The 18,092-nt window shown below is 46.3% G+C and overlaps 1 protein-coding gene, 1 long non-coding RNA gene and 1 pseudogene across 3 annotated transcripts in view; 1 reads left to right on the forward strand and 2 right to left on the reverse strand.

Annotated features, from left to right (window-relative positions):
* The window catches only part of LOC120612192 (immunoglobulin lambda-1 light chain-like), a 43,377-nt gene extending 32,828 nt beyond the window's left edge, over positions 1–10,549 (reverse strand). Inside the window, exon 1 of the mRNA XM_039874665.1 lies at positions 10,166–10,549. Within this exon, the coding sequence (XP_039730599.1) occupies positions 10,166–10,534 (369 nt within the window). The 5' untranslated portion in view covers positions 10,535–10,549. The remainder of the gene's footprint in view (positions 1–10,165) is intronic.
* Positions 1–10,656, forward strand: part of LOC120612194 (uncharacterized) — a 30,158-nt gene extending 19,502 nt beyond the window's left edge. For both annotated transcript variants that reach the window (XR_005655381.1, XR_005655382.1), the window contains exon 3: positions 10,389–10,656. This is a non-coding gene — a long non-coding RNA (uncharacterized LOC120612194). The remainder of the gene's footprint in view (positions 1–10,388) is intronic.
* LOC120612196 (uncharacterized) lies at positions 4,995–5,113 on the reverse strand (annotated as a pseudogene).
* Positions 10,657–18,092: the final 7,436 nt, after the last annotated feature.

Here is an 18,092-nt window from a genome sequence, read left to right on the forward strand (position 1 = left end):
CTGAAGACCCCACCCTCCGCCCAGGGAATTCTGATCCACTGTCTGGTGCCATAGTCTGTGGCTGACACATCTACCACAGACTGTCTCATGTCCTCACACTCAGGTAGACCTGGTCACAGAGAGTTCAGAGGTGAAGTGTCCGCATATTCTGAACACATTATAGAATGATGACTATAGCGGTGACCATACGAGCCTTAGGTCAGTGCAGCCTTCTAACCAGATCACAGTCTGTGAGCATCAGAACCTGAGCTCATTCCCACCTTGCCCTGTCTGCACAGACTGTTTAGGAGCCACTGAGGTGCTGTGAATTTCTGTGCTTGGTGAGAGCTCCTGGGGCAGGTCGTAGATGCTGTGCCTCTGTCACCCAACCCTAACGCCGTGTGCACAGGGACAGATCTTGCTGCTGAGAAAAGTTGAAGAGGAACAGAATTTTAGCACGAATGGAGTGGGCTGGAGAGGAATGAAATACCTGGACCTACGCTAGAGGAACAGGCAGAGTCTACATCAACACATCTGACAGACATGGAGTCAGAAGTTTACATAAAAGATGGTAGTGTAGAAAACATACATTTTTTTCCAGGTATGAGGTGATGGTTAACAACCCTCCTGCATGTTCGAACCCCTTATGCCCTGGTTCACTCCACCTCCAGATGTCTTTGCCAGGTGGTGTCTGCTGCCCTCTGGTGGCCGCTAAGAACTGGCTGTGGTGATGCAGTGGCACCCTTGGTACAGGTGTTTGTAGGTTCTGAACCCACGGTTCTAGTTCTGATTCCCTGACCGATGGACTGCTGGCCCAGGGGAGAAATTACTCTCTTTTATGTGACCACTGCCTTCCTCAGGCCAGGTAGAGGAGGCTCAGATCACCCATGAAAATATGACCAGGTTCATTTAGAGGAGGAGGTGTCAGCGCTTTCCTGAAGCATCATTGCATGTATCTCTGGGGTGGTGGGTGTTTCTGGGTGTAGTTCTGGGTCTTGGCCCAGAGAACACCGGATTCAAGGGCTTTCTCTCACTGGTACCCTCTGCTGGTGGAGGGCCCACATAGGGCGGCGGAGTCCACTACTCCAGAGACAGGAGAACACTCCCCAACAAATATTGATTTCGACACTTTTGACGGGCCCACATTCCATCCTTGGGAATCAATGTGAATAAGACATAGCCCCTGTCTCTGAGTTACCGTTGTGTGGCTGGGTCAGCCTAGCGAACACACTTGTTTGAGTGACACAGCAGGCAGACTCCACCCCTTCTCACTTTATGTTGCCTTAAATAATTATTTATATCCAGGCAATTGCTAATCTCAGTTCCCTATTGGCCAGGATTGACCTTGTGGCCCAGTGTTGGTCCATGGATGTGTCAGTCAGCTGGGTTTCTTTCCAAGGAACTTTTGCTCTTGTGACATAAATAAACAGACTAGGTTTATGCAGTGCCTTTCCTCCTGAACTTGAATGTGAAAGCTGGAGCTGCAGCAGCCATCCTGAGCTCTGTCTTCAAACAGAATGAAAGTGAAGCCTTTGCAGTAGATATGGTGGACCAGAAGGTAAGAAATATCTGGGACCTCGTTGAATTGCTAAGGATCTGGAGAACAATGAACTGACTCCTGTCTTATTGTTGCGGGAGAAAAACAAGCTCTTGTCTGTTCATGCTTCTGATTGTTATGTGTAAGTTCTTGCATTAAAAAAAAATCTTGACTAATGAAGGTAACGATTAATAGAAATCCATCAATAATTCAAATGATGATAAGGGAATAATTGTGCAGCTGTTGGTGACGTCCAGATAATTGGTTGATACCAGGCAAAAAGTGACAAGCAGGTACTGTGCGGTGAGAGGCTGAAGGAGGCCTCTCCGGTGAGGTGACACTGGGGCTCTGTCAGGATGGGAAGATGAACACGTAACAGGAAGTGTGTTTGGGGAGAGTGGAGTCAGTGCCCTGTGGGGAGCATCTGGTTGTTCTGAATATTAAAGGCATCGAGAACGTTGTATTTTGTCTTCTTTTTTGAAAGATACTGTCAGTGAGTAAAGACTTCAAAATGGACAGATTTTTTGTTCTCATTATTGCTTTTTTTTGTTTTCACTTTTATTATTCTGGAGACATCACTCCACTCTCTTCTGTTTGCGCTGTCTGGATGGAGAGCTCGGCTCTGATCTCTCTGCTCCCTCTCTGTATAGAACCTGTGTCCTCTCTCTAAGGGTTTTTTGATTGTCCATTCAACACTGGTTTAAGGAATTTGATCATGATGGGATTATGAACTTCCTTCCCTAAAGGACCTGATTATTTCTTCAGGATCCCATCTCGGTCACCAAGCAGCCTGGTCTCACCTGTAACCTAAGCATCTCCCTCTGGGGTCACCGTGGGGAGCCATGCAGAGTTCTTCCTGACCCACTGCACATTCTGTAGTGTCCCTTGTGAATATCATCATACTGTACATGTTCGAAAACAACATGTTGTCGGGCCATGTGCACAATGTCACCTTCAGAGATGAGTGTAAGTAATTATGACAAAAGTTATTTATAAATGAGATACTGTTGTTTTTTATATCTAGGAGTTTGATTGAAATATTTTTATTTTCTTCGTGTCCTCACTTAATATGTTCAATTATTCCTATGTAATTTGGATACAGCACAAAAAGTAAACTAAACAAAACAAAACATTTTTACCTGAATATGCAGCCTCCTGCTTGTCCTACGGATTTCGGACATGCCAATCTGAGAGTTGCATGAGCCAACTCCTTAAAATCTCAAACTATGTATCTATCTACCCCAGTATATTAGCTATACAGCATAGGTAAGTTTCTCTATATACAGAAACATCTACATCCATATTCATATCTGTATCTATATGTATATCTTATCTGTATCTCTATCTATATCCATAACCGTATTCATATGCATATACATGCCTATACCCATATCCATATCCACATCCACATCCATATCCATATCTATGTGTATCTCCTATCGGTTCTGTTTCTCTGGAGGACCCAACAAACAAACCCGATTCGCTATGACTTAGTCGTTCAAGGTTTATTTTAATGGTAACTTATCTAGCACTAACTTGTCCGGGTTCACCTTGCCATGACGTCATGTCGCTTCACACAGAGGATGAGAATATCTCCTCATGTTTTTCCATCACCAACTGTTAAGCTATCAGTGTCATAAATTCGATTTAGATATTCATGAAAAACCACTGCGTATTGTTATTAATTTTTGATTTACACACGATAACGTTAATTATAGGCATTAACATAAGGCAGACGATTCTCTCTTTATCCATGTAGTGACCGTATGTGACGCTTTATGTCCACTGTGTAGATGGACATTTCTATCTGGCATCATCTTCCTTCTGTCTGAGGAACCCTTTCCTATTTTTTCTTGATGTTCTACTGGTGATAAATTCTGTAATATTTTGCATGTTTGGAATAGTTTTATATTGTTTTCATGTTTGAAGAGTAGTTTCACTTCATAAATTCAATGTTTAGAGTTTTTTTCTTTAAAAATATTTTTTAAAGCTTTTCTTTTCAGAGTTGTGGCTCCACTGTCTTTTTACTTGCTTCGCTTGAGTGAGAAATCTGCTTTTTCCATGAGGTTTATGCATCTCCATGTGACATTTGTTTCCTCTCTGGCTGTTTTTAATATTATCTCGTGATCACTGATTTGGTGAATGTAATTATGAGTATCAGCATTGTTTTCTCATGTTTTCTGCTTTTGAAATTGGTTCAGATTCTAGGATATTTCGGTCATGGTTTTCTTCAGTATTGAAACATATGGGGCTATTGTTTTTTTAAGCATTTTTTCTCTTCACTCCCGTTTGTCTTCTCTGCTCTGGGACTCCAACTACATGACTCTCAGGCTGCATGAAGTTGTCCTGCAAATCACTGAGCCTCACTGCTCATCGCTTTCATTCTTTTTTATTTCTTCACTTTGTTTTGAATAGTTTCTAATTTGATGTCATTAAGTTCACCAAACTCTTCTTCTGCAGTGTCTATACAGTTGTGAATCTCAACTGTGCATTTTTAAACTTCGACATCACGACTGTCATATCTGAAAGGTGAGATGTAGTGTTTTTTAAATGTAGTTGAAGTCAGCACTTAGCATGTTCAATCATTCCACTAACGCTTTAAACAAAGGGACTAATTGTGCAGAATTAATTTTATGTACTATCTCCCAGTGAACCCTCTGCAGAACAAGTCTGCAGGGCATGGAGGACAGGACCAACAGGGGATGTCAGATCTGGGAACCTGGGCCAGACGTGTCATGTCTCACCCTCCGAGGGCTGGAGGAAAATGTGACAGTGACGGGGAAGGGAATCTGTGTCTCACCCGCCCATCTGCCTAAGTCGCTGTGTTTCATCACTGGCCATATCCACACCTCACAGTAACAGTCAGCCTCGTCCTCGGCCCGGGCTCCGCTGATGGTCAGGGTGGCAGTGTTCCCTGAGGTAGAGCCAGAGAATCGGTCAGGGATCCCTGAGGGCCGGTTGCCAAAATAATAGGTGACCAGCACAGGGGCCTGGCCTGACTTCTACTGGTACCAGTGCATACAAATTACATTCTCAGTGATATCTGCAGAACAGATGATCCCGGCCATTTGTCCTAGAGCCACAGATACTGAGGGCGGCTGGGTCAGCTCATAGGAAACCACGGAGTCTGCAAGAAATAAAGAGAAAGGGTTGAGGATAAAGGGTCCGGTTCCAGAGGTCCAAAAAGGGTCCTGTCTGGGCTGAGCTCAAGGTTTGACAGAGCTCCAGCTCAGGGTCCAATGGGGGCTGAGATGTAGACAGAGCCTCGTGGGCAGCACCTGTGCACAGAATGAAGAGAGGGAATAGTACGGGGTCCAGGCCACGGTAGGGTCTCCTCAGAGCTCTTTTTCCTGAGACCTCACTGGCCTCCCCCAACCCCCTCTTATTCCTTTCTCAGTACTTTGGTGGTGGTGAGAGTTTAGAGTTTATGGAAATGTACTCATAATCTGGGTTTTTTATTTACTTTTTTAAAAATTTACGCCTACAACACCTGGTCTTTCTAGGTGGTCTCTCATCCAAGTACTAACCAGGCCCGACACTGATTAGCTTACAAGATCAGATGGGATCAGGCATGTTCAGGGTGGCATGACCCCAGACTCATCTGAGTTTCTTAAGGGAGGAGTTAGCAGAGATCATTCTCACCAGCTAGAGCGGGCAGGGCAGGTGACTGAGGAGGAAGGAGTACAGTTTCCAACCTGCTTCTAAGCTGCTTCTAAGAAAATCAGCCATAGACTCTACTTTTCTGATCACAGTCACCTTCCTGGGGTGCAAAAACATGGCCACTGTCTCGACCCTTCTGGCCTGCGATCTGTCCTGGGCTGGCTCAGCACGGCTGTGGGCCTTCCAGGAGCCTGGCCATGGGCTGACCTGGGCCAACTGAGAGATAAGTTACAATCCCTGATCAGCAGGTGCTGGTCAGTGGGCCCTGTCCACTTCCTCTTTCTCCTTCACATCCTCTCTGTGACCCCCATACACATTTTTGTTCCATTTTTTAGCATTTCCTTAGACATGGTTCTATGTTGTTAGGATATTTGTTCATTGTTTCAAGTATGATGGTTTTCTTGTTAAACATCCACTTGCTTTCAAAGTTTCACACCAATTCCTAGACTCATTTTACACTTAGTATTTGTCTACACTTTACGACATCCCCCACCCACAAAAATGCTCAGGTCAACGGCTGGGACCAGGCTTCCCTGATGCATTGTTCAGATGAGGCATCCACTGTGTCTGTGTCGCATCAGAGTCCTGTGGTGACACTGTGTGAATCTGAACTTCAGAAGTGGTCAGTTCAGCCCGAGGGGATAAGACGGACTGTCTCGATTTCCTTCTGTGGGCTGAACCTTGGACAGAGCTAATTTGCAGGCTAGACTCCCTCCGAGGATCCACCCTGGATGCTCCTGCCTGCAACTCTGCTGCCTCCTGCTGGTGGAGAAGTGCTCAAACCAGGAGCTTCCCTCTTGTGGGTCACACCAAACCACCTGTCACCTGAGAGGGCGTGGTCTAGAGAATCCAGCCCTCTCTCTGTGTCACTGTGACCCCCACCTTGCGCTGCCCAGCCCAGCACAGAAAGGTGCAATGAGGGCTTTGGGAAGAGGCAGAGGAAATTTTCGTAACCATGTACCAGGGTCGAAATGTCCTTTCTTTACCCTTTGCTTTTATTAGAAGAATGCAGAGTACAAGATAAACTGTATGTCTCCTGAAAATATATAAAAATGTAGAGAAATCCATGTGACACCTTGTAGGCCACCTCATTTCTTCTGTGATTTGGAAGCAAGACTGTTGCGTTTTCCACTCATATGTGAGCAACTCAGCTTTGTTATCACCCGGAACGGTTGAACTTCTTGCACTAAAGCTCTAAACTAAAGTTGTGCATGTGTATCATCATAATCATCACCATCATCATCACCACAGTCCTCATAGTCATTATCGCTAATATTATTTCCAATTCATCACAAACTTCTCAGAGTTCACGGGGTAGGAATTCCGCACTACACTTGGCTGCCATTTTGATGACCTGGGAACCTCATGCTACTTGGAATGGACCATATCCATCACCCAGAAGCATTGTCTGTACTGAGCCCCTGTCCTTGGATTCCTCAGAGAAAGGCCAGAAGATTCCAAGATCTGGGGCTTACTCACTGGTACTCCCATCGAGTCCCGTTTTTGGAGTTTGTACTATTTAACTGGGAAAATAGAGCTTCTGAAAAACATTATTGCTTTTCTCATTACATAAGATGTAATGTTCAGGCCCAAAGGGATTCGAGAATACAGAGAAAAGTTGGGTGAGATCAGAAGAGAAACCCAGTGGTCCTGGATTCAGGCCTTGGCTCTTTAGGGCAGCGCTTGACCAGGGCAGGAAGGAGGGAGAGTGAGGGCCGGGCTGGGTGGCAGGGCTTCTGTCCCCCTGGCTCATTGCTGTCCCCATCATGGCCTGGCCATCAGAGGAAGACACCTTCGTTCTCAAGTGGAGGTGTGAGCAGGCCTTGCCCAGGCTGGAGCTGGATAATCTATGGGATGGTGGAGGTAGCTGTGGTAGTGCATGGTCCTGGCTTAGTTCCTGTTGGCTCTGTCCTGCAGAATTGCTTAGTCATCCCTCCTGACAGGTGGGATTTTCAGGTGTGCCATAAGCACTCCACTGAGAGCAGCTGAGCTTCCTTACCTCAGATCAGCAGGTTTAGGGTCTTTAGGACACTTTCACAGGGTCCCACCTCCTAGCATCCCCCAGGCTGAGCTCATGGTCGGGGCCAGGCTCAGGGTCCCATGGGGCTGAGTCTGGGGAAAGGGCCTGGGAGGCATCATTGGAGTAAACAGGAAGGAAGAGGAGCAGGAGACGGGTCTTGGTCATGCTGGGGACATCCTAGAGCTCTGATTCGTGACACCACGGCTGGACATGTGGCCCCAGCCTCCCTCACACACGCACTGGTCCCTGTGAATACGCTCCTTCTCAGGCTGATGGAGAGAGTTCTCTAGGCTTCTGTGTGGAGTGTACACATCTCGTTCATATGGATTTCTGTTTGCCTCTTACTAATAGCTCATAGGGGAGGGATTGTCACTCTTTTTTGAAAATCTTAATGTGTATGTGGAGAGGAGGGTCTTTTTATAGCTGTTACTTGTTAAATGAGCACTGCGGATGATACTTTTCCTTTTTTTTTCTTGGCAAAGGGAACATAATATGAACTTTTCCATTTCATCATTTCAAACTGTACACCTGATCTGACTACATCCTCTGTCTGACAACCGTAAAAGTTTTTGTCCGACAGGGGGAGCAGAATTGGGGCAGCAAACTTAACCGGAACTTGCACTGAGATTTTTGGGTCTTTTATTGACAGTAGGTTTCTTGTCTGCAGCCTCTGATTGGGTGTTGCTTTGAAATTCAATCCGAAAATATCTGCCTTTGAATTGTGGTGTTTAGACCATAGCTTGAATATGATTAGTCATACAGTTTAATTACATCATCTCGCTAGATTTTTATTCATTCCATCTTTTCCATGTTCCCTTTTCCTCTTTTATCTCTGTTTTTTTCATTAATTGATCCTCTTTTGTGATTCCATTTTATGTCCATTTTAGTATTAGTTATAAGTCTTTGCCATGTTTTTGTCTGTAACTTGGGAAAGTCTCCATTCAGGTGATATTATATCACGTGACACGATGTATGGAACTTTTTATTTCTGTCTCTTTAAGGTTTTCTATTTTTCATTTTGCAGTCATTGTCATACATGTTACTTTTACCTACCTAATAAATTCTAACATACATATTTGTTACACATATCTTTCGATAGGGAATTAATTTTTAAAGATGTTTAAATAACAAAGAGTCTTAATGTTTGTTCTTTGAGTCAGCATTTCTAAGATTTACATTTATTTTTGCTGATTCATCTTTTGTCCACTGTCTTTTCTTCTGCCTGAAGGGTGCCCGTTATTATTGCTTGTATTATAATTCTGGTGATGATTAATGCTGCCAGTTATCGTGTATCTGAAATTTTTAATTTAGTTTAATAGTTTATTTAGTCCTATGACTGACTGATTCTCTTTTCATTTATAAAGTCTTTTTCTCTGTGTGTGTTTTAATGTGCGGTCTCTGTTGCTTTGGCTTCGAGTTCACGAATCTCTTCTTCTGCAGTTTTGCATCTGCTGTTCATCTCTACCCTTGTATTCTTCATCTGAGACTTGGAATTTTCATCTCTAGATGTTTGATTGGGATCTTTCTATGTTCTTCTCTGTCTTCTTTTTACCTGTTTGTTCATTCAGACTAAATCTGAACTAAAGACTGCAACTGCAACTGTTCATTAAATATCCAGGCTTCTCACCAGGCTTCGGACCATGCATTTCAGATACACCAGCCCCACAACTGCATGAGCTATTGCTTAAATTTCCTCTCTCTCTCTCTCTCTCTGCCCTGCACCTTCCCTTGCTCCCTCCATCTATGCCTCTGTCACTCTGTCTCTGTCTCTCTCTATTTTTCCCCGCTTTCTCTCTCATCTGTATACTTTTATAAATATAGGAACGTATTGTTATATTTTTCCTTTTGGACAATTGACTACATTTTATAGACATTAACAAATGAAACTATTTCTATACTTACCCATGCAGTTACCATATCTAATGCTTTGTATTTCTTTCTACAGATTCACATTTCTGTATCATTAAACAGAAATGTGAACACAGTAATGTGGTGTCCTTAAATTTTTCTGCTGTTCAGACCCGCCCGCGATCAATTCTAGAAGATTTAGCACTTTGATAATGTATGATATTGCTTTCTTTTTTTGAATGATGTTTTCACTGGGTAAAGAATTCAAAGTTGACAGAGTTTTTCTTTTAGTATTTTAAAGACGTTGCTGCACAATCTACTTGCTTGCCCTGCTTTCATGAGAAATCTGATCTCATCGTGACCATTGTCCCTCTGTACATAAAGTGTCTTTTTTCTCTGGCTTCTTTTAACAGCGTCTCTTCATCATTGATTTGTAGCAATTCCACAAGGTGTGTGTTGGATCCGCTTCCATGTTTCCTGGGGCCGAGGTCCGTTGAGTTTCCTGGATATTTGTTTACGGTCTCAGCAAATTTGGAAAATTAACGCCTACCATTTCCTCCAATACTTTGTCTATTTATCCACTCTTTCCTCTTCTTGTCTCCCTCAGGGGCCCAAATTACACACTATTTACGCTGTGTAAAGTTCTGCTACATTACCTGAAGCTTCATCAGTTTTTCAGTCTTTTTTCTTTCTGTGTTTCATTTTGAATAGTTTCATTTACTAAGTCATCAATTTCACTAATTTCTTTAAAAGCATCTACTATGACATCAATCTCATTCCATGTTTTTTTAAATCTCACACCATGTATTTCATCTTCATGAAATTGAATATATATTTTTTTAATGCTTATTTACTGTTCCTAATGTGTTCGATCTTCCCTCTACGCACACAGAAAAAAATGCAATATAATTAAAATGATTGTTTATGTATCCTTGGTTGGTACAGCTTTTACAGAGCTGCTGAGGGCTGGGAGGAGGGGAAGCCTGGAATCTGAGATCTGGGGACCTGGGCCAGACCAGCTCAGAGAATTGTCTATAATCCTTCTGGTTTGCAGGACTGTGTGACACAGATGGGCAGACAGTTTTTGTCGCACTTCCCCATCTGCTTGTGTCACTGTGAGCATTATCACTATTGTCCCACACAGAACAGTAATAGTCAGCCTCGTCTTCAGCTTGGAACCCACTGATGGTTAGAGTGCTCGTGTCCCCTGAGTCAGAACTGGAGAACCGGTCAGGGATTCCTGAGGGCCGCTTATTTTCATCATAGACGACCAGCACGGGGGCCTGACCAGGCTTCTGCTGGTACCACCTGGGATATTTTTTTTTTATACTCTCTCCCTGGCAGGTGATCCTGGCTGTCTGTCCAATGGCTACAGACACTGCTGGTGGCTGAGACACATTAGAAGAGGCCGCAGAACCTGTAAGAGAAGAGAGGAGAGGTGAGTGTGAGGGTGAGGGTCTCATTCCCAGAGGGCGCACACCCTGCAGCATTCCCCGTGCTGAGCTGAACATCAGGGCCAGGCTGCTCCCTGGTTTCCCTGGATGCCGAGTCTAGGCAGAAGCACCTGTGCAGAGAGTGAGCAGGGGGAGCAGAAGGGTCCAGGCCATAGTGGAGACACACCAGCCTCTGCCTATGTGCCCTTAGCTGGGATGTGGTACCCAGGCTGCCCTTATACTCTGTAAGGTGATGTCCTCATGCAAATCTACTTCCTGGGAGGCAGATGCAGATGGGGGCTGGCTCATAACAACCGTAGCGCAGAAGCCTGGAAACAGATACAGAAATGAGGCTGGATGCATCAGAGTCAAAACAAATATCCCTCAGGAATGCATTTAGAGGGGAATATCAGGCAAGGGAACCCCTGAGTGCCCTGGAACACTCTGACCTATGGGGAAAACCAGGGGCCAGAGGTAGTAGGTAACCCAGTTGGTGGTGGGGAGGGGTTTCCGGGCTCTCTGCACTGCGGCCGCCCTGCTGGGACTGGCCGCTCCAAGCTCTAGTGTTATCCTCTCTGCTTGAAGCTCTAGAGGGAGTAGACTGAATGCAAATCTCTTCTCTACCATTCCCCAGTGTGTCTGTCTCCACTCTTGTCTGAGCTCTGAGCCTCAGGGCCTCATGCTGATAACTTCCTGAGGTCAGAAGGAGGGCAGATGCGGGCTTCAGAGTGGAGACTTCATTCTGCGCAACTCAAGTGTCTTCCAAGGGGCATCAGTCATGCCCTTTGCACTGAACACAACCCAGGGGTATTGGACCCATTAGGGTCCTCAAAGCAGGTCCCACAGTGCCCCCTGATGCCCACAGCATGAATGTCATCCTACACATGCAGAATGACTACTTTGGAGCCCTTAATGGCTGCTGACTCTTCGTGTTTCTCCCGAACCCCCTCACTTGATACCATAGTAACCCAATATTATCCTCTGCTGCAGACAAGGTCTCTCCTCCAGTCTAATGAGGAGGGAGGCATCATTGTGAGGTTAATAAATTTTCCAAAATCTCCCACACAGTGATGATGAGTCACGTTCCTAGCGCGTAGACGGAACCTAGAGTCTGACCTTTCAGTCCCCTCCCGGCCTTGCCGTTCACCGTCCCCCATGACGTCTCCGCTCCTTTCCCACGCATCTGGAGCCTCTCCTGTCACAGCCCTCAGGGAGAATGGAGCATCTGAATAGAGCTCAGGTTTCCATGCTCTGTGAATCTGCGTTAATGGCATGTGGCCCGTGTGGACAGAGATGGGAAACTCAGTCTGCTCCCGCCATGACAGACAACTCTGGATCCTGTGTCAACGAAACATGGAGAATCGGGTGACTGCTCAGGCTCCCTGTGTCGGGCTCGGATCCTCACAGTGAGATCAGGATTCCTTTTCTTTTTTTTCTTCTTTCTTTTTGTATTGTTCGCTGAATAAAATTTTTAAGTGAATGAATACTGTTTGTTTGTATGTTTGTTTTTAGTTAGATTTTTTTTCTGTCACCACATATTTGACCCCATTTACGCCATCTACCCCCTCTTTCCTCCGGCACGCCGACCCTATAGAATCCAGGAGTCTATGGTCCATGTCCTTGAGTCTCTGTTACTTTGTCCTGTTTGTTTGTTGCTTTTAGCTTTATGAGGGTTACTTTTCTTACATGATCGATGCCATGGAGTTGGACAACTGTCAGTATCAAAAGATGAACCTCTTAATTTTATGACACATAATTGGCAAGAAAACATGTTTCACCTCATATCCCTGGCAGATGTATTGATTTTCAAACCCTGTCCTGCTAAGGATGCGATGGAACAAATTCACTTACAAAAGCAGATGATGTTTTACAAAGAATGGATGTGTGAAGCGCTGTGGTGATACCTGTGCAGAGAAAGGAAGACCCCACGGCTCACCCCTCAGAGTCGGGTCTGAGGAGACAGTGGAAGATAAGACGAGTGCTACGTGCTTCAGACATGCCCACTGCTGCTCCCAGCTGCGCAGGGGACACATGGCTTCTTCCCAGCTTCACATCCCTGAAGCTTCCACTCCTCACACGTCACACCGCAGAGTCTCCCCATGGGATCCACCGGCCCCCCTGCTGGCCGGTTCACACCCATGCTCTGGGTCATGACATCGTGGCGGATTACCTCTCAGTACCCTCCAGGGAGAATTGACCTTAATACATATGACCTGTGCTTGTGCATTAGGCACATATATCCCTTTGTGGCCAACAGCACTGTGTCATTGACTCATTGAGGCAGAGAGAGCAGTGATCCTTCAGGTTAGTCCAGAGAGGTACAAAAAGGGGTTCACATCAGAGCTGAGCCCGGTCAACAAAATATTTCTTAGGGTCCTTTTTTCTCTAGAGGTATGGACAAAGTCTGACTTTATGACTTGTCATGAGATTCATGGAAACGATCTTCCCACTGAAAAACATACTTGTAGCAATATTTATCCAAACAATTCACAGGCACTCTTGTCATTCATTATACTGACTAAGCATAAAACATGTTAGATAGCTCAGAATCATCTTTAAATGGTAGTTGTATTTAAGATCAGCTGTTAGATAAGGGACTAGTATGGACTCATGTTATAAAAATTCCCTTGTCTCTGGGAGGCCTCAATACTCAAGGTTTGGGTGGGAAGGAAAGTGGAGTGGCCACTCCTCCTTAGTCTGTCATAGGGGTCACGGGACCCTCCATCGCCTCCTGCTGGCTGCCAGTATATATTGCAGGGACAGGGGCACCAAGGAAAGGCAGCAGTTGAACATGAACTGTGAGTTGTCCCAGTGAAGATGGGCTGTAGTTTCGACGTAAACATAAGATTTCAGAGATTTAGTATAAAAATAATGTAAAAGGTATTAATATTTTCATATTTAATCCATGTTGAAATGATAATATGTCAACTAATTGAATTAATGAAATAGATATTAAATATGGTCTGATAGTGTAGCAGTTAGCATGTCTGCTTTACAGGCAGAAGATCCTAGGTTCACATCTCAGTGGAGCCACAGTCCATGATCTATGGCAATGCCACCCAGAACAAGCTCGATGTTTTATCTCAGATGCTAAGCATGGTTGGACCTGATTAGTACATGGATGGGAGACCACCTAGGAAGACCAGGTGCTGTAGCCATAAATGACAATAATAATTTAAAAAAGAGATAGATTATGAAAACTAATTCCACTTTTTCTTCCAATTTTTAAATGCATATCCTGCAAAATTTTAATTTGCCTGTTTGGATCAAATGTATTAATCTCTTTGAAAGGGCTCAATTGGAAATCACAATATCAGCTGCTTACTTTTGAAAAGGGAGAAAGATCTTCCTGGCACCTTGAGGAGAGGCCAAATCTTGGGTGTGAAAGCGCAAGAGACGACACAGGATGGTGGTGTAGACCAGGCATTCTGAGGCCAAATGACCTCGGTTCTGCTGCTGGGTCAGCCACTTTCCAGTTCTGACCGCAGACGGGTCTCAGCGTCCCCATCTGAGATGAGGTGATGCCGAGAACGTTTTTTCACAGAGTGTCTATGATTAAGCCATTTAACAAATATGAAGTGCCGTGAATGGTGCCACTACCTCTTAAGCACACATGAACGTTTCCTTCTCCTCCTTGTTTAATGTCCTTATTCTCATCCTTCCACTTAATATGGACCAAAGCCAGCAGAATAGTGGAAGGAGGAAATTACAGAAACAGAACGTTTGGGATTTTGACGTTGAAAAATTTCTTGGCTACACACTAAAAGGGCAGCACCTGTGTACCTGCCTGCACACACACACACACACACACTCACACACACACACCACCATGCACACACAACACAGATGCACTGCCTTTTGCACAGCTCAAAGGAGGCACATCCAGGAGACTGATGACATGGTGCCTAGACCTTTGGGTCCAGAGACATGGTCCTGCTACTCCAACAGAGACATCACCATGTCCCAGCAGAGCTGCCGCAGAACCACTTCATGCTTGTAAAGATCGTGATGTGTTTCATCTCATCCCCCTTATCTCACTACAGTGAGCCCTGTGTGACTACTGATTGAGGTAGGGGTGCCCCGTTCTGCGGAAACTACAAGCCTACGCTGCACACACTGACATCGCTGTGTATCCTCTGACCCATCCACAGAGGACAGCATGGAGACCTGAGTGGCAGATGAGGACAGCTGGGCCGTAGGGCTCGCTAGGGCTGATGTCTCCACTGATGGGTGGAGACTTTGGGCCAGAGTATAGCAATACCTCACACTGATCCCTCCACTTGATTCCAGATAGCCACAAGATTAACATTAACGGGGTCTGAGACTTATCACGTACCCTCGGACTTGAGCTAGGTCAGGAGGACTGGGACCTGGGATTGGCGGAGAAGCGCATCAGCTCGGTGTCCTGGGGACTTCATCAGGAAGGCAGTTGCCATTCACTGCTTCACTGAAGATGTGAGGCTGTTGCCTCATTTATGACCTGACTGGAGGCTATGGAGGCCACCTTGTCGCATGTCAGAGATTTGCTCACTGTGGTAATTCACAGAGCAGGGATGGAGCCTGGATGTCCAGACACGAATGGACCATTCAGGGGAGGTTCAGAGTCCTTCGGGACTGTCAGTTAAGCCCCACCTGATCTTTGAGAATTTGGTGGTGCACCCCAACCTGCAACCAACCAAGGACAGAGTGGGAGCAAACACAGCAGACACACTGCTGTGCGTTGAATTGTGTGCCTCCAAATTCATGTATTAAAGTCCTAACCCTAGTACCTCATGATGGAAGCTCATTGGAAATAGGAGTGTTGAAGATGCAATTAGATCATTTAAGCTGAGGTCATACGGGAGCAGGGGAGGGCTCCTAATCCAGTACATTTGACTAATGTCCTCGGAGAAAGGGAAAATTTGGAGACAGACACAAGGGAGAACACGACATGAGGATGGAGGCAGGATCTACAAGCCAAGGACACCAGAGATGCCGGCAACACCCCAGAGGGTAGCAGACAGCCAGGGAGCAGATTCTCCTTGTCAGCTCATGAAACACCAGCCCTGATGACACTTGATCTCAGACATGAAACCTCCGAATGTGAGCCAATATTTCTGTATTGTCAGCACCAAGCATGTGATATCTGTTATCACAGCCCCAGCACCTACACAGTTCCCTGTAAGGTCAGGGTGCTCAGACCATCAGCCACTGCTTCTGTCCCTGTGATCACAAACTCCTGGGAGGAGATTCCTGCCACGAGCTTCCCTCCCCTGCAGGATTTGACTCTCTTCCCAGGAGTCTGTGTCATTCACCAAGTAGCACTGTCTCTCCTGTAACCTGAGATCCTCTGATCCCGTGCCTGCACCTTCCAGGCTCATGTGGGAAGCAATGCTCACAGTCTCCAGAATCTGTCTTGTCCCACAAAGACATTCTGTACTTTTAAAAAATTATTATCTATGGCTACAGCACCTGGTAGTCCTAGGTGGTGGTGGTCTCCCCTCCAAGCACTTACCAGCCCCGTCCTGCTTATCTTCAGATATTAGTCATCAGGCTTGTTCAGTGTGGCAAGGCCATAGATCATGGACCGTGGCTCCACTGGGGTGTGAACCCAGGACATTCTGCGTGTAGAACAGCTGTGCTAACCGCTATACTATGAAACCACGTCCCATTCTGTAGTTTTAATGGCAAGGTCACCAAGACTGTAAATGCTCAGTCACTACTTTTTGGTCCCTGTACAGAGTTTCCCTCACAGAACTCAGTCTAACTGTGAGAAAAGCTATAAAAGAGACATGTGCCATGACCTTCAAGGGGAAACATGGTGTCCTAGGAGATTATCCAGCAAAAGCGTCTCACTCAAACCTTATGTCATAGGTGGCTTTTCCTGAGGAAGGTACTTTAAACATAACCTTGAAAGACAATTTGGTGCTGACCGTGTAAGCATTAGTATTCCAGGAAGGACGAGGATCTCGGACCTGAGATCAACCATGGGGTGGGTGCAGGGATTGATGGGGCTGTGGGAGGCATCTCTGATGGTCGGACCATGGTGCCCTTAGGCTCCAGGGCTGCTGGTTGCAGACCACGCCTGACCCCCTATAGGCTGAGGAGCCTCCGTCTGCAAGATCCACTTCCCTGGGTAACGTGGTACTGAGGTCAATGTCAAGTGTACCTCCATTCCTCTCACTGGTAATGAAAAGAGAGGTCAGAGGTGCAGATCTGACAGCCAGGACCTCGAGGTGCCATGTTTACTCTGTTTCTGTCTGGACTCTGAGCCATCCTGACATCCCCTACCTTTGCCTCTCTTGAGCTGTCAGGTGGTGTCTGAGCAAACGGGACACATACAGGAAGAAAGGTTGTTTGCAAGTGACCTCAATGAGCTGATGCTCTCAGGGATTCACGTGCGTCAAGGTGGGAGGGAGGAGGTAGTTTCATGTTTTACCCTTGAATGTAGAAGGTGTCCCACATCATGGGAGCTGACAACAGACCTGGGCACAGGAAGTGAGTATGGCCAGCCCAGGCCACTGATCTCGCTAACTCATCACATAGGAAGTGGGAAAAAGCACCCTCCCCAGCCCTGCTTGGGAACTGCAATAATAATCAACTTCATCACTGGGCTGGAGGAGAGAGAGGCAGTCTCTAGAGGTGGAGTCTGGGGGCTGTGAGATGTGATTCTTCACACCGTCCTCGGCCATGTGGAACTGTGTGCACGACCTGTTGGTAAAATCAGAAAGGATTATAACCCCCAATTGGCACTGTTGCTCCAGCACAAGAGATGCTGACCATCTGTCTAGGGGACCAAGCTGCCCAGAGAGGAGAGTCCGGACAGACTGTTCCCCCGAGCCTGACGGGATGAGGGGTGTGGACACGGGCAAGAGCAAGTCCAAGACCCCGTGGAGCCCGGGTGGGAGGGAGAGCAGGTCCCCTGTGGTTCACAGAGGTGCCTTCCTGTGGTGACTCTCACGTGTGCTGTGAGTAGCAGGTGAGGAGGAGGGAAGCCATGCTCAGTGTGGTCCTCAGAAGACCAGCAGCACCGACTCCCCACGGAACCATGAGACACACAGATTCCCAGGGTCGCCCTTACCTGCTGCAGTGGCATCTGCTTCTTAGGAGACCTCAGGGGACTCGGCGCTCACTGGGTTTCAGAAGCTCCAATGCAGGTCGCCATGGAAACTCTCACTTCCTCTCGTGCGTGTCCTCAAGTCCTTCCTAGGCCACCTGAGCCTTGGTGCTTAACTGTCCTGCCCTTGTCAGCTGAGCTTGATTCAGGTGCCAGACCCTGTCATGATGTGGAAAAGACATTTTAAGAACAGACTTTATCAGAAGCCCCCTGGGCCTCGTGCGAGGAGGGGTGAATTTCCAGCAGGAAGTCCAGACAGAAACAGATGGTTCAGGCCACTCCTGTTCTCACTCAGCTCCACAGAATCTGAGCTTTCCTCACCGCCTCAAACACTTCATGGTGTTTTCTGTCTAAGTCTCCGTGTGTTTTTCTCTCTGACTGAAACACCTCCCCGGACACCCCTCCTCACCCAAGTACCAGCCACTCCACGTGTTCAGGCTGCCGGAACAGAAATGACATAGAGCGGGCAGCTTAAAAACAACAGAAATTTCTTACTCACCGTTCCGGAGGCTGGATATC

The sequence above is a fragment of the Pteropus medius genome, unplaced genomic scaffold, assembly GCF_902729225.1.
Source record: "Pteropus medius unplaced genomic scaffold, Ma_sr-lr_union100, whole genome shotgun sequence".
NCBI classification, from domain to species: Eukaryota; Metazoa; Chordata; class Mammalia; order Chiroptera; family Pteropodidae; genus Pteropus; species Pteropus medius.